We start from the raw sequence: 15899 nt of genomic DNA on the forward strand, positions 1-15899 counted from the left end.
GCGGCGCCAAGATCACCAACGCGCTCTTCCAGTTCGACTTCGAGACACACACGTGAGTATTGAAGTACTAGGGCTACCATCAATAAAGGGGATGGAACAGAAAGGTCACTTCCTGCAACTTCCCCGTGGCTGTGGCGCGCGGCAAGATGTACGTGTTCAGCGGACAGAGCGGCGCCAAGATCACCAACGCGCTCTTCCAGTTCGACTTCGAGACTCACACGTGAGTACTGGAGTACTAGGGCTACCATCAATGTAGGGGATGGAACAGAATAATGTTAAAAAAATATTATTAGACTTGCGTGGGGCTTGCATCTTCAGTCTGATACTTGAACTAGATAATGTTTGATGTGTGTAAAAACCGTGGCAATGTGAACTTAATATTTTTAGGTGATGCTGCACGAATGATGCCCGGTTGCCCAATTGATGTTCTTCCCTTGGTATTTTTTTGGGGAACTGATTTTAAAAGTAACTTATCTTGTGCAGGTTCACGCATAAGCATTGTGCACGTCGACCCAATGGGATATTTTGTGCTTCCCTTTACCTTTTCCCTCTCATTTGCAAAAAATAAAAGTAACTTTCTTACACGAACGGATAAATAATAATTTTCATTTCATTTCAGTTGGACCCGCGTATGCACAGAACACTTGCTGCGCTGCGCGGGCCCGGCCCCAGCGCGGCGATACGGTCACGTGATGCTGGCCCATGGCCGCCATCTTTACGTCTTCGGAGGTGCCGCTGACAACACTCTGCCTGGAGATCTCCACTGTTATGACCTAGACACACAGATGTGGTGAGTTGGATTATGCTGAATTACGGTCACGTGAGCTGGCCCACGGTCGCCATCTTTACGTCTTCGGCGGTGCCGCTGACAACACGCTGCCTGGAGATTTGCACAGCTACGTTTTGGACACGCAGATGTAGTGAGTTGGACTCTAATTCGAAAGGCATAGAGCTCATGTTCGATTATGCTGAGTTACGGTCACGTGATGCTGGCCTATGGCCGCCATCTTTACGTCTTCGGAGGGGCCGCTGACAACACCCTACCTGGAGATCTCCACTGTTATGACCTGGACACACAGATGTGGTAAGTTGGATTCTTTGCAGGGAATTCGAATAGCGCACTTAGCCTCTTGATTGGGCCATTGTGCGCAAGAGTTGGACTCTATTAAGTGAAGCATAGAGCACATGTTCGATTGTGTTGAGTTACGGCCACGTGAAGCTGGCCCACGGCCGCCATCTTTATGTCTTCGGCGGCGCCGCTGACAACACCTTACCTGGAGATCTCCACTGTTATGACCTGGACAAACAGATGTGGTAAGTTGGATTCTAGTTTTGCAGGGTAATCCAATACCGCACTTAGCCTCTTGATTAAGCCATTGTGCGCAAGAGTTGGACTCTATTAAGTGAAGCATAGAGCACATGTTCGATTGTGTTGAGTTACGGTCACGTGATGCTGGCCCATGGCCGCCATCTTTACGTCTTCGGAGGTGCCGCAGACAACACGCTGCCTGGAGACCTCCACTGTTATGACCTGGACACACAGATGTGGTAAGTTCGATTCTATTAAGTGAAGCATAGAGCACAAGTTCCGCTGTGCTATGCTACAATCACGTGATGCGAGCGCAGGAACGCCATCTGTACGTGTTTTGGATAATGTGGCAAACTCGACTATATTCCACATGCCACTTCGTAAAAACCTCGTTTGCCGGTAGACCTAACTTACAGACGTAAATTCGACTTTATTCAGATTACAAATAGAGCTTATTTTTGAATCTGTCAAGTTTGCCAGTTCAGTAGTGCTGTCATCACAAGCTGCCGGTAGATCTATTAGTTCTTACGGCTGTTGTAAACTCGACTTTATCCTGAGTACAAATAGAGTTCATATTATTTTTGTCGTGTGCCAGGTCGGTGGTGCTCCCGTCAGCGGACTTGCAGTTGCCGACGGGGCGGCTTTTCCACCCGGGCTATGTAGTTAAAATAAGTGCGAATTTGCAACATCTTATTGACATTCGACTGCAGATGTGTCAATGTAAAATCGACTTTATTCCTAGTACAAATAGAGCTCATATCATTTCAGTCACGTGGTAGGTCAGTGGTGCTGTCATCACAAGCTGCCAGTACATTTATTAGTTCTTGACTTGACTTTATTCCAAGTAGAGATAGCTCATTTTGTTTCTTTAATATGTGCCAGGTCGGTGGTGCCCGTCAGCGGACTCGCAGCTGCCGACGGGGCAGCTGTTCGAGTTTCGAAGAGATGTAGTGATGTAAATTCGCCTTTATTCCCTGTATGAATAGAGCTGATTTTGTTTCTGCCAGGTCGGTAGTGCTCCCGTCAGCGGACTCGCAGCTGCCGACGGGGCGGCTGTTCCACTCGGGCTATGTACTTATAATAAATGCTAATTTGCTACATCTTATTGACCTTCGTCTACAGAACAGATGTGTTACTGTAAAGTGGACTTTATTCCGGATATAAATAGAGCTTAGTTTGGAGTGTTTCTGTCAGGTCGGAAGTGCTCCCGTCATTACTTTCGAATTTCGAAGAGATGTAGTGATGTAAAGTCAACTTTATTCCGAGAATGAATAAAACTCATTTTGTTTCTGTCAGGTCGGTGGTGCTCCCGTCAGCGGACTCGCAGCTGCCGATGGGTCGTTTGTTCCACGCGGGCTATGTAATAAGTGCGACTTTGCAACAATAGTCTTATTCAATTTCGACTGCAAATGTGTTAATGTACAATCGACTTTAATCTGAGTATGAATAGAGCTTATTTTGTTTCTGTCGGTGGCGCTGCCATCACACGCTGCCAATAGATCTATAAGTACTTACAGACATCGTAAATTCGACTTTATTCCGAGTATGAATAGAGCTTGTTTCCGTCAGGTCGGTGTTGCTCCCGTCAGCGGACTCGCATCTACCGGTAGATCTAAGTACTTACAGACGTCGTAAATTCGACTTTATTCCGAGTATGAAGGTGTTGTAAACTCGACTCTATCCCAAGATTGAATACAGCTTCTTTTGGCAGGTCGGTGGTGCTCCCGTCAGCCGACTCGCAGCTGCCGACGGGGCGGCTGTTCCACTCGGGCTATGTACTTATAATAAATGCTAATTTGCTACATCTTATTGACCTTCGTCTACAGAACAGATGTGTTACTGTAAAGTGGACTTTATTCCGGATATAAATAGAGCTTAGTTTGGAGTGTTTCTGTCAGGTCGGAAGTGCTCCCTTCATTACTCTCAAGTTTCGAAGAGATGTAGTGATGTAAAGTCAACTTTATTCCGAGAATGAATAAAACTCATTTTGTTTCTGTCAGGTCGGTGGTGCTCCCGTCAGCCGACTCGCAGCTGCCGACGGGGCGGCTGTTCCACGCGGGCTATGTAATAAGTGCGACTTTGCAACAATAGTCTTATTCAATTTCGACTGCAAATGTGTTAATGTACAATCGACTTTAATCTGAGTATGAATAGAGCTTATTTTGTTTCTGTCGGTGGCGCTGCCATCACACGCTGCCAATAGATCTATAAGTACTTACAGACATCGTAAATTCGACTTTATTCCGAGTATGAATAGAGCTTCTTTTGCCAGGTCGGTGGTGCTCCCGTCAGCGGACTCGCAGCTGCCGACGGGGCGGCTGGGTACTTGTAATAAATGCGGGCTCCACGCGGGCTATGTACTTATAATAAATGCGAATTTGCTACATCTTATTGACCTTCGACTGCATTGTGTTAATGTAAATTCGACTTTATTACGAGTATGAATAGAGCTGATTTTATATCTGTCACGTAGTAGGTCGGTGTTGCTCCCGTCATTACTTTCGAATTTCGAGGAGATGTAGTGATGTAAAATCGACTTTGTTCTGAGTATTAATAGAGCTCATTTTATGTCTATCACGTGGCAGGTGGGAGGTCATCACTTTCGAGTTTCGAAGAGATGTAGTTATGTAAAGTAAATTCGACTTTATTCCGAGTATGAATAGAGCTTCTTTTGCCAGGTCGGTGGTGCTACCGTCAGCGGACTCGCAGCTGCCGACGGGGCGGCTGTTCCACGCGGGCGCGGTGGTGGGCGACGCCATGTACATCTTCGGCGGCACCGTGGACAACAACGTGCGGAGCGGCGAGCTGTTCCGCTTCCAGGTTAGATTTTAATTAAGTGGGAATATATTTCCCACCATATTTTGAACTTTATTTTTTTGTCTTAAGGTCCAAAAACAATGAAAAAATGTTTGCAAAGAATTAACCCTTTATACGGAAGTGGGAATGTATTTTCCACCATATTTTGAACTTTATTTCCCTTGTCTTAAGGTCCAAAAACAGCTTTTAATGTTGGCGAAGTATTGGGCAGTGGGAATATAGTTCCCACCATGTTTTGAACTTTATTCCCTTGTTTTAAGTCCAAAAACTGCTTTTAATGTTGGAAATATAATTAACACATTATACGGAAGTGGGAATATACCATATTTTGAACTTTATTCCCTTGTCTTAAGGTCCAAAAGCAATGAAAAACTTCAACTTGTTATGCCCGTTAAAGGCTTAAAACTTATTTCACCAGCCCCAATCACTACCTACTGATATAATAATAATAATAATAATAAGCCCCGCAGGGCAGCTTTGTGGCGAGCTGTTGGTGAGTAGCGACACCACGGGGCCAGTTGTTAATCCGAGTGCTCCCGAGAGTCGGTCAAGACCCTCGTCTTCGGCTTGCCGAAGTGGAATCCGAGAGGGTCTGCAGGACTTTCACCTCTGGTTTGCCTTAACCGGCCGGCCAGAGTGGAGTCGCTAGAGCTATATGCTCCAGGGGTGGAAGTGTTAAAGGGCATAACGCCGCGAGTAACTCCGGAGAAAGCGCAGCACACCTCTCTACACCCCTGAGCTGGCAGACGCCAATGTTGCCCCTCAGTCCGGTCTATACGACCCATGACGCCATGGGGGGCCCATTTAGTCGCTGGCTAGTCACCGCCTGCCATTTTTTCAGTCAGAGACTATGAACCAGGCAGGTGTCCCGTAGTCTCCATCCATAGCCCAGTAACCAGTCCATCCATCCTTCATCCATAACCCTAGTCCATTCTCCAATAACTGCAATAGCTCCTGTGCACAGGCTGGGGATGGTCTCTGGCTACATCCCATGATATAGTCAGAGACTAGATCCAGCATGTGCACCACTTTCACTTTTGTCGATTATTTTGCGCTTAAAACGGCCTCTACGTGTTGGATCTGTATCCCCACGCAAGCCTTATAAAGGACCGGGCCACTTTTGACCCGTGAGCTCCAAAGCGTACAAATAATAATAATAAATAGTTTATTTCCAAACCATAACACTAATACAGCTTAAAATCTTAATCACGTTAATTAACAACTTCGTGTTTAAGCAAATTTGTTGTTCCCCTGACCTTCAAAATAGGAAAAACCTGAGCTTTGAAGGGTCAGTGGTTCGGCTCGCGATATGGGTATAAGAATTCTTACAATTTTCTAAGTTTAAACATTACTGTGAAAAGATATGTGAATTTAACAAAAGAAATATAAAGTAGATAATAAGACGACAGAGAACTGTGAGTGTTGCTTGTTGTATAAGCGTGTGTGTGTGTGTGTGTGTAAGTGTATGTGTAGGTATGTGTAAGTGTAATGTATATAAGTGTAAGTGTATGTGTGTGTTGTTGTCTAGGACAACAAATCTTCAGTGTCAGTGTAGCCAAGATTTTGCAGGTACAATCTTAACTTCTTTTTAAGCTCAAACTTGTTTAATTTATGTATTTGTAATATTTTGTCTAGTTTATTATACAATTTTGTGCTTAAGTTATGCAGCTGTTTATCAGCGAAAACAGTATTAGTGGTGGTTGCAGGACAAGGTGGTTTGGGACGACGTCTAGACTCTGATGGACAGTTTATTGGTACAGTCGGGTGTAGCCACAGGGTGGTCCGAAGGATATGTAATTGTCTAACCGTGAGTAGATTACATTCCTCATACAGTTGTGCGGTTGGATATCTCCAGGGCCTTCTATACATAACCTTAAGTACGGCTCTTTGTGCACGTTCAATTTTAATGAAAGTTGTCTTGGAGGTGCCACCCCACACTGGGATGCAGTAGGAAAGGATTGACTCACAAAGCGCTGAGTAGACTGTTGACAGGATATCTCTATCTGCGGAATTGCGCAAAGTCTTGAAGATGAAGATCATCTTACGCAATCGACATGCTACGGATTCCACCTGACTATGCCAGTTTAAGCAGTGATCTACCTGTATACCCAGGTATTTCATGATGGTTGTATTTTGTAACTGGGGGCAGTCGCAGTTTAGGGACCCACTGGAGCATTTATGGGCACGTATCTGAAGGCCTTCATGCGGAGGTTGTGTGGAAGAGCGAATTGAAAAAGTTAAAACTTTAGTTTTGTCTGCGTTCAGCGTAAGAAGGTTAAGCCTTAGCCAATTCATGATAATTTTAAAATTATTTTCAGCCAAAGCGAAAGCCTCAGCCCAATCACTTCCTGAGACAGCCAGAACCGTGTCGTCTGCATAGGCTATTATTCGAGAGTGGGGTAACTGTAGGTCACAGAGCTGGTTAACGTATATTAAGAATAACGTGGGACCCAGTATACTCCCTTGAGGAACTCCGAAGTCAAGAGCCTCTTGGTGGCTGACAAATTCTCCTATCCTTGTACATTGCGTCCTTCCCGATAGATAATCGGAAAAAACGCTTAACGCACACCCTCTTACACCCAGTGCATCCAACTTCTTCAAGAGTAAGGGGACAGAGACAGTGTCAAAAGCCTTGGAGAGATCCAGGAAAATGCCTAGACATTTTCTATTACCGTCAACCTCACTGACTACGTATTCTACAAGTGAGGCCACAGCGTCCTCGGTAGACCTTCCTCTCCTGAAACCGAATTGATTATTTGAGATTAGGTTATTTGCTTCGAGGAAGGAAACTAGACGGCGATTCAGAAAACGTTCAAAAATCTTGGACAAGGTAGGCAACACCGAGATTGGACGGTAATTATTAACACTGGCTCTGTCCCCACTCTTATATATGGGGTGGACAACTGCCTTTTTCAAGGCAACTGGAAACCTCCCAGTTTTCACTGCTAGGTTACATAAGTGGGTAATGACGGGTATAAGAACTGGACAGGACTTGAAGATTCTGGCTGACAATCCGTCCCATCCCACTGCACAGTCATTCCTGAGGCTCATAACAATGTCTTGTACCTCCCTTTCATCGATCTCTAGAATAGCCATCGAATGAGGAGGAGAGTACTGATGCTCGGGGGGTAGTTCGTGAGCCTCAGAGTTTGGATTAGGCTTAATTTTGCTTGCCAAGTCTTTCCCTATACAATATGTAACAAAAACACCGTCCGATCCGAAAGGGTCATAAAGTAGCTTTAACAACATTACCAAAACAAGTATCAAAATTACGTAATTAATAAAAACAATTTTTTTATCGATTTTTAAAGTCAATAAGTTTAGCAATGATTTACCCTACAACGGGGAAATTTTCAAAAAGCGTTAACACTCTGTCGGCGCGCGGCTTTTTTTAAGACGCTGGGGGTCATGACCTTATGACGTCGCTACGCGTGCCGGCGCATCTCTACCCCTCCCGCGTACCCTCTACACTGCAGTTCGGATTGCCATGTAAGCTATTTTATTTTTGTAAATTTTGTATTTATTTTTCATGGGGTATTTTTTTTATAATATTTTATGAAAATTATTACACAAATGGAATCTTAACTCGATACCTATTAACACCTTAATGGATCGGACGGTGTTTCCGTTACATATTGTATGTGCAAAAAATGAGTTTACAATGTTAACACATTCCATCGGATCATTATTTAAATTTAGAAGTTCTGTAGGTGGTTCAGCTACTTTCTTAGTATTAGTGACGTTTTTAATGATCTCCCAAGTTTTCTTAGGGTTATTTCTTGCATTAGCAAATTCAGCTCTTTCATAATCTCTCTTTAGGTGTTTTAAAAGATTATTACAGAAGTTCCTATAACGTTTGTATGTAATTTGAAGTGTCATATTAAATGGATTTAATTTAGCCTTTTTATGCATACGATCTCTATTTCGTATGCATCTCAGCAAGCCCGTGGTAATCCACGGTTTTAGGATTCGCTGCCTGCAAGGAACTGTGTGCGAGATGGTATTGTTTTTTAATGTAGATATTAATATGTCAAGGAACTGATCAGTCGCCTCATCAACATTGTCAAAGCTTAAAATACTAGAGAAGTCTGTTCTTTCTAAATCAAGTGCAATTTGTGTAAAGTTGGTTTTATTGATATGTCGGTTTGCTTGGCTAGAGATAGACTTGGCAAGATTCAGGTTAAGAAGGACTGGAAAGTGGTCAGTTAAAGATGTTTCTATAACTAGAGTCCTAGATTGTAGTTTTGTCTTTAAAATAACATGATCCAAGCAGTTACCCAATCTGGTTGGAATTTGGTGTGCTGGTAGCATGCCATGGGACGCTATAAGATTTAAGTAGTCGTGAGAATTTGGATCAGTGCTGTTTGCCTTAATGTCTATGTTGATGTCGCCCATCAACACAATATTGTTAACTGTTGAAAGATCACTTAGTGTAGCATTTATGCTATTTAGAAATTTTTCAGAATTCCTATATGAGGGAGATCTATAGAGGCCGACTATCGCAAAGTTATTATTTATAGTAATTTCAATAGTCGAGCTTCGGGAGCCGTGCTGCATGTCCCTAATTGTGTTTCCAAGCGACTTGACTTGCTCTGTTAGGTATTTATTTTCTAGTTCCAAGTCGAGGACCTTCTTATTGACATCCTCATATTGGGAACTTACGAATTTAACAGATTTTTCCACTTCGAGGAATGATTTCTTCAGTTCAGAGTTCTGTGTCTTAATTTCATTAACCTCAGACATCAGGTTGCTTAGAATAATAGCGTGTTGTTGCTGTAACATTTTTGACAATTCTTGCGTTTGTAGGCTGCTCCATGAGGCGAACATAGCCTCGATTTCCTGCTTCAGCTCTTGCTTAAACTCATGTAAATCGTTGCTTACAGGTGACTTCTCAGGTTTAGGGCGTCTGCTGCGTAGATTTTTGTTTATTTTTCCCTCATCAGAGGCGCTTAACACCTCAATGTCCGCTTGTGATTGCATCCTAGATGTGGTGGGTGGCGAGCGTGGAATTTTAGACATGTTGATCACCGAAATAAACCGAAAAACGATGCAGATTATGTTATTTTGAAATAGTTTAAGAGGTGGCGGTCACTTTGACACAGATTAACAACAGTACACTTTGTTTACCCGGCACACCAGTTTAGTTCGTAACTGCAACTGTCTCACAAAAGTTCTAATCGATACCACAGGTGTAACAAGGACGCACCGATTTCACGCAACAAGTCAATACTATGGTCAAACACAATACACGCACCAGAACCAGTCGTGCGAGACACCGAGCGGCCGGGTTAACGTCCATAAGCGTGGTGTCTGAGTCACTGGTCACTCGATGCGGCGCTCGTCCAGCGACCGTAGACACGAGCGGTCCGTATAAATCTCGTATGGCAGGGGTCTATGTAGCTTGGTTAACCGCGCGTAAGATGCGTGGACGCGGCCAGTCATCACGGCCTCTCGAGCCGAACTCCCCAAATCTTTCCCGAACTGCGATCTGGGCCTCTTGAGCATTAAATAGGCATTTACATTTTGTGCTCACTCATTAACCCTAAACTTGTCTTCAACAGCTATCGAACTACCCTCGCTGCACATTACACGACGACTTCGGGCGCATCCTCAAGTCGCAGCAGTTTTGTGACGTCACGCTTCTAGTGGGACCCGACAAAGTTCCCGCGCGCGCGCACCAAGCCATGCTCGCCGCGCGTTCGCAGTACTTACGGGCTAAGATCAAGTAAGAACGCATCACAGCTACCCGAAAATCTACCAAGTGGTATTAGATATAATTTCATATGGGTTATCAGCCTGTAGATCTCACAAAAACCGTGAAAGTGTGACATCACAAGTCAAGGTTGCGGGCATGCTCATTGCTTAACACCAGCGTTAGTGGTGCGCTGCGTTGTTGTGACGTAGTTCAGTTCTGTGACGTCACGCTTCTAGTGGGACCCGACAAAGTTCCCGCGCGCGCGCACCAAGCCATGCTAGCGGCGCGCTCGCAGTACCTCCGGGCTAAGATCAAGTAAGAACACACCACAGCTATAGTTGAACGATTCAGAAACGTCAAGTGGCAAAAATGAGAACTAATATGTAAGTAACCCACTGTTGTTAGTAGCGTCCTTCAGTAAATGACATTTCAGTTTTTTCCAACGTGGTAAAAATCGAAACTTATTAACCTAATATTGATAGTAGCGCCCTCCTGTCCATGTCATAGCTGGGACGGTTCAGTGTTGGACAAGTATACCCGAAAATGTGACATTGATAGAATGTCAAAAGCCTGTCGATTTCAAAAAACCGTATAAATGTGACGTCACAAGTCTAATAAAGTTGTGGGCTTGTCCATCGTGCTCACTATAGTGAATCCGCGCCTGACACGGGCGTTACTGGTACGTTGTATCGTCGCAGCTTTATGATTTCAACTGATTGAATGCCACACGAGTTAGCGTTGTCGCAATGCAACGCTGCATAAGGCCCGCTTCCAACCAAAACGGAGCGTAGCTGAAAAATGTTTTGAATAACCAATCAGACTTCATTCGTCGTTTATTCAATCCGTTCGGTGGAAACCGGGCCTATTCAGTCGGCCGTTTGGTGTAGTGGTTCAGAACGGACTACTATGCCGAGAGGTCCCGGGTTCGATTTCCGGCCGGGCAGAAATTGAAATGATAAATTTTAATTTCTGTGACGGGTCTGGGTGTAAATATGTATAATATGTATGTATTTAATAAAAAAAAAAGTATATAAGTAGTATATCCGTTAAGCTAGCACCCATAACACAAGCATTGAGTTGCTTACTTTGGGGCTAGCTGGCGCTGTGTGAAATTGTCCAAAGATTTATTTAAAAAAAAACATATTAAAAAAAATAAAGGACATATCGACAATCAGCAATACACATTGCTAAGTATCGTCTCATTTACTATGTAATCTTGGATGAAGCGTACATATTCAAACATGTTCTAGGGAGGCACGCGAAGAGCTATCCAAACGCATCGCCGCGGGCGAGGAGCCGGCGTCGGAGGTGTACTCGTACAAGGCGGAGCCGCGCCTCACGGTGCCGCTGCCCGAGGCCACGCCCGAGGCCTTCAGCATGGTGCTCAACTACATCTACACCGACCGGATCGACCCCACCGAGAAGGGTAGGTCGAAGTCGTTATGTCCTAGGGAGGAGCTAAAGTCCGGTCGCCGAGCACATAGAATTTCGTCCAATGACCCCAAGCTACCCATCCTTGTCGCTTGCGCGTAATTATATTGCTATCGCACTCGCACACTCACTCCGGCCGCCCGTCGCACAGTCGCGACAGCAATATGATTACGCGCGAGCTATAAGGATGGTAAGCTTGGGTTCATTTGACGAAATTCTATCTGCTCGGCGACCGGACTTTACAGTCGCGACAGCAATATGATTACGCGCGAGCGATAAGGATGGTAAGCTTGGGGTCATTGGACGAAATTCTATCTGCTCGGCGACCGGACTTTAGCCAAGGGCATCGCCGCGGGCGAGGAGCCGGCGTCGGAGGTGTACTCGTACAAGGCGGAGCCGCGCCTCACGGTGCCGCTGCCCGAGGCCACGCCCGAGGCCTTCAGCATGGTGCTCAACTACATCTACACCGACCGGATCGACCCCACCGAGAAGGGTAGGTCGTAGTCGTATGTCAAACGTGTCCTAGGGAGGCGCGTGAAGAGCTAAAGTCCGATCACCGAGCACATAGAATTTCGTCCAATGACCCCAAGCTACCCATCCTTATCGCTCGACTCGACTGTGCGACGGGCGGCCGCAGTGAGTGTGCGAGTGCGATAGCAATATAATTACGCGCGAGCTTTAAGGCTGTTAAGCTTTGAGTCATTGGATGAAATTCTATCTGCTCGGCGACCGGACTTTAGCCAAGGGCATCGCCGCAGGCGAGGAGCCGGCGTCGGAAGTGTACTCGTACAAGGCGGAGCCGCGCCTCACGGTGCCGCTGGCCGAGGCCACGCCCGAAGCCTTCAGCATGGTGCTCAACTACATCTACACCGACCGGATCGACCCCACCGAGAAGGGTAGGTCGTAATCGTTACGTCAAACATGTTCTAAAGATTTAAAGTGCTGTCGCCGAGCACACAGAATTCCGTCCAATGACCCCAAGCTACCCATCCTTATCGCTCGCGCGTAATTATATTGCTATCGCACTCGCACACACTCACTGCGACCGCCCGTCGCACAGTCGCGACAACAATATTTACGCGCGAGCGATAGGGATGGTAAGCTTGGGGTCATTGGACGAAATTCTGCTCGGCGACCGGACAGCTAAGCGTGTAGCCGCGGGCGAGGAGCCGGCGTCGGAGGTGTACTCGTACAAGGCGGAGCTTCCCGAGGCCACGCCCGAGGCCTTCAGCATGGTGCTCAACTACATCTACACCGACCGGATCGACCCCACCGAGAAGGGTAGGCCGTAGTCGTTATGTCAAACATGTCCTAGGGAGGCGCGTGAAGACCTAAAGTTTGGTCGCCGAGCACACAGAATTTCGTCCAATGACCCCAAGCTACCCATCCTTATCGCTCGCACGTAATGAGGGCTATCGTTTTAGCGCTCACCAGTTTGCGCCACTGTAGAGTAAGGTCCTGTCACTTGCTAGTAGCGAAGACAGTGGCACCAACTGGTGTGTGCTAAAGGGGTAGGAGGACTATCGCATTTGCACTCATCAAGATGGCGCCACTGTAGAGTAAGGTCCTGTCAATCGCCAGGGGTGCCAACTGTTAAGTATAAAAACGATAGCCCTCATTATATTGCGATTGCACACGCACACTCACTCCGGCCGCCCGTCGCACAGTCGCGACAGCAATATGATTACGCGCGAGCGATAAGGATGGTAGGCTTGGGGTCATTGGACGAAATTCTATGTGCTCGGCGACCGGACAGCTAACTAAGCATATAGCCGCGGGCGAGGAGCCGGCGTCGGAAGTGTACTCGTACAAGGCGGAGCCGCGCCTCACGGTGCCGCTGCCCGAGGCCACGCCCGAGGCCTTCAGCATGGTGCTCAACTACATCTACACCGACCGGATCGACCCCACCGAGAAGGGTAGGTCGTAGTCGTTATGTCCTAGGGAGGAGCTAAAGTCCGGCCGCCGAGCACATAGAATTTCGTCCAATGACCCCAAGCTACCCATCCTTATCGCTCGCGCGTAATGAGGGCTATCGTTTTAGCGCTCACCAGTTTGCGCCACTGTAAAGTCCTGTCACTTGCTAGTAGCGAAGACAGTGGCACCAACTGGTGAGCGCTAAAGTGGTAGGAGGACTATCGCATTTGCACTCATCAAGATGGCGCCACTGTAGAGTAAGGTCCTGTCAATCGCCAGGGGTGCCAACTGTTAAGTATAAAAACGATAGCCCTCATTATATTGCGATTGCACACGCACACTCACTCCGGCCGCCCGTCGCACAGTCGCGACAGCAATATGATTACGCGCGAGCGATAAGGATGGTAGGCTTGGGGTCATTGGACGAAATTCTATGTGCTCGGCGACCGGACAGCTAACTAAGCATATAGCCGCGGGCGAGGAGCCGGCGTCGGAAGTGTACTCGTACAAGGCGGAGCCGCGCCTCACGGTGCCGCTGCCCGAGGCCACGCCCGAGGCCTTCAGCATGGTGCTCAACTACATCTACACCGACCGGATCGACCCCACCGAGAAGGGTAGGCCGTATTCGTTATGTCAAACATGTCCTAGGGAGGCGCGTGAAGAGCTAAAGTCCGGTCGCCGAGCACATAGAATTTCGTCCAATGACCCCAAGCTACCCATCCTATCGCTCGCGCGTAATGTGGGCTATCGTTTTAGCGCCACTGTAGAGTAAGGTCCTGTCACTTGCTAGTAGCGAAGACAGTGGCACCGACTGGTGAGCGCTAAAGTGGTAGGAGGACTATCGCATTTGCACTCATCAAGATGGCGCCACTGTAGAGTAAGGTCCTGTCAATCGCCAGGGGTGCCAACTGTTAAGTATAAAAACGATAGCCCTCATTATATTTCGATTGCACACGCACACTCACTCCGGCCGCCCATCGCACAGTCGCGACAGCAATATGATTACGCGCGAGCGATAAGGATGGTAGGCTTGGCGTCATTGGACGAAATTCTATCTGCTCGGCGACCGGACTTTAGCGAAGCGTATCGCCGCGGGCGAGGAGCCGGCGTCGGAAGTGTACTCGTACAAGGCGGAACCGCGCCTCATGGTGCCGCTGCCCGAGGCTACGCCCGAGGCCTTCAGCATGGTGCTCAACTACATCTACACCGACCGGATCGACCCCACCGAGAAGGGTAGGTCGTAGTCGTTATGTCAAACATGTTCTAAAGATTTAAAGTGCGGTCGCCGAGCACATAGAATTTCGTCCAATGACCCCAAGCTACCCATCCTTGTCGCTCTCGCGTAATTATTTATTTATTTATTTATTTATTTATACTTCAGCACACAAAGTAACAAATGCACTGTGGCGGACTTAATGCCGGATGGCATTCTCTGCCAGTCAACCACGGGTCATGCAGAAAGAGTAAGGCGGTGCAAAAAATTAACATTTTTGATAATAAACCTACTTACATAAGATTACATAAAATAAATAACATAATACAAATAAATATAATAGACATACACATAAATACATAAACATAATAATATTATAGATGTACACATCACTCATGTCTGAGATAGCGAGAAAATTGAGAAAAAAAGGTCATTCCTTGAAATGTTTGCGCAGTGCCTTTTTGAAAGTAAATTTGGAAGAAGGTTTGCGTAATTTGGCCGGAAGGCCGTTCCAGAGCCGTACAGCGGAGACTAAGAAAGAGTTGGACATGAAGCCAGTGCTATGATGAGGGGTGGCAAGCTGAAGAGACTGACTAGAGCGAAGATTTCTATTGTGAGTGGAGTGGAGGTACTGAAATTTATCTTTTAAATAAGATGGAGAGTCAGGATTGAAAAGAATTGAATGAAGCATACAAAGTGAACGAAGATATCTACGCTGTCTGATGGGAAGCCAACCAAGCTGCGAGCGAAAAGGTGAGATGTGATCAAACTTGCGGAGACCGAAGATAAATCTGATGCAGTTGTTCAAGAGGCGGTCCAGCTTGTTTAAAAGTTCCTGTGAGATGTCCGTACAGCATACATCACCATAGTCGAGGATAGGCAGGATCAGAGACTGAGCAAGTAAGGTCTTAGTGCTGGAAGGGAGGAAATTTTTAAAGCGGTAGAGTGCCCGCATTGAGCCGATCACCTTCCTACTGACTTCCCTGACATGCTGGGACCAACTCAGAGTGCTGTCAATGAAGAGTCCGAGATTTTTTACGTATGGAGAGAAGTTAACGACAACTCCGTCAAAGACAACACTAGGGACCGATCCCAGATCCAGTTTAGCCAGTTGCCTGGAGCTCCCCAGCACTATCGCCTGACACTTGCCAGGATTGACCTTCACACCGAACTTCCCGGACCAATCGGCGATATTGTGTAGATCAGCATTTAACCGCGAAACCGCATCAGATATCTCAGAAGGGTCAGCCTGCACGTAGAGTTGGAGGTCGTCAGCGTAGAGATGAAAGGATGAAGAAAGGTGAGAAGTAAGAATGTTGATGAAGACGGAAAAAAGGATAGGTGAGAGTATGCCCCCTTGAGGTACGCCGGTAGCAAGGTCCTTCCACTCCGAGTATGCTCGACCGAATCGCACCGCCTGTCTCCGACCGCGTAGATAGGATGAGAACCATTCCGCGGCCGGTGATGAGACTCCGAGGTGGAGTAGAATGGCAAGAAGGATGTCATGGTCGACCGTGTTG

The 15899-nt window shown here is 46.7% G+C and overlaps 1 protein-coding gene across 1 annotated transcript in view; it reads left to right on the top strand.

Annotated features, from left to right (window-relative positions):
* The window catches only part of LOC135082190 (leucine-zipper-like transcriptional regulator 1), a 37793-nt gene that overhangs the window by 4281 nt on the left and 17613 nt on the right, over window positions 1–15899 (top strand). Inside the window, exons 6-9 of the mRNA XM_063976960.1 lie at window positions 620–790; window positions 3988–4129; window positions 9688–9851; window positions 11072–11247. Coding sequence (XP_063833030.1) covers window positions 620–790; window positions 3988–4129; window positions 9688–9851; window positions 11072–11247 — 653 coding nt within the window. The remainder of the gene's footprint in view (window positions 1–619; window positions 791–3987; window positions 4130–9687; window positions 9852–11071; window positions 11248–15899) is intronic.

This window comes from Ostrinia nubilalis, chromosome 21 (genome assembly GCF_963855985.1).
Source record: "Ostrinia nubilalis chromosome 21, ilOstNubi1.1, whole genome shotgun sequence".
Lineage (NCBI taxonomy): Eukaryota > Metazoa > Arthropoda > Insecta > Lepidoptera > Crambidae > Ostrinia > Ostrinia nubilalis.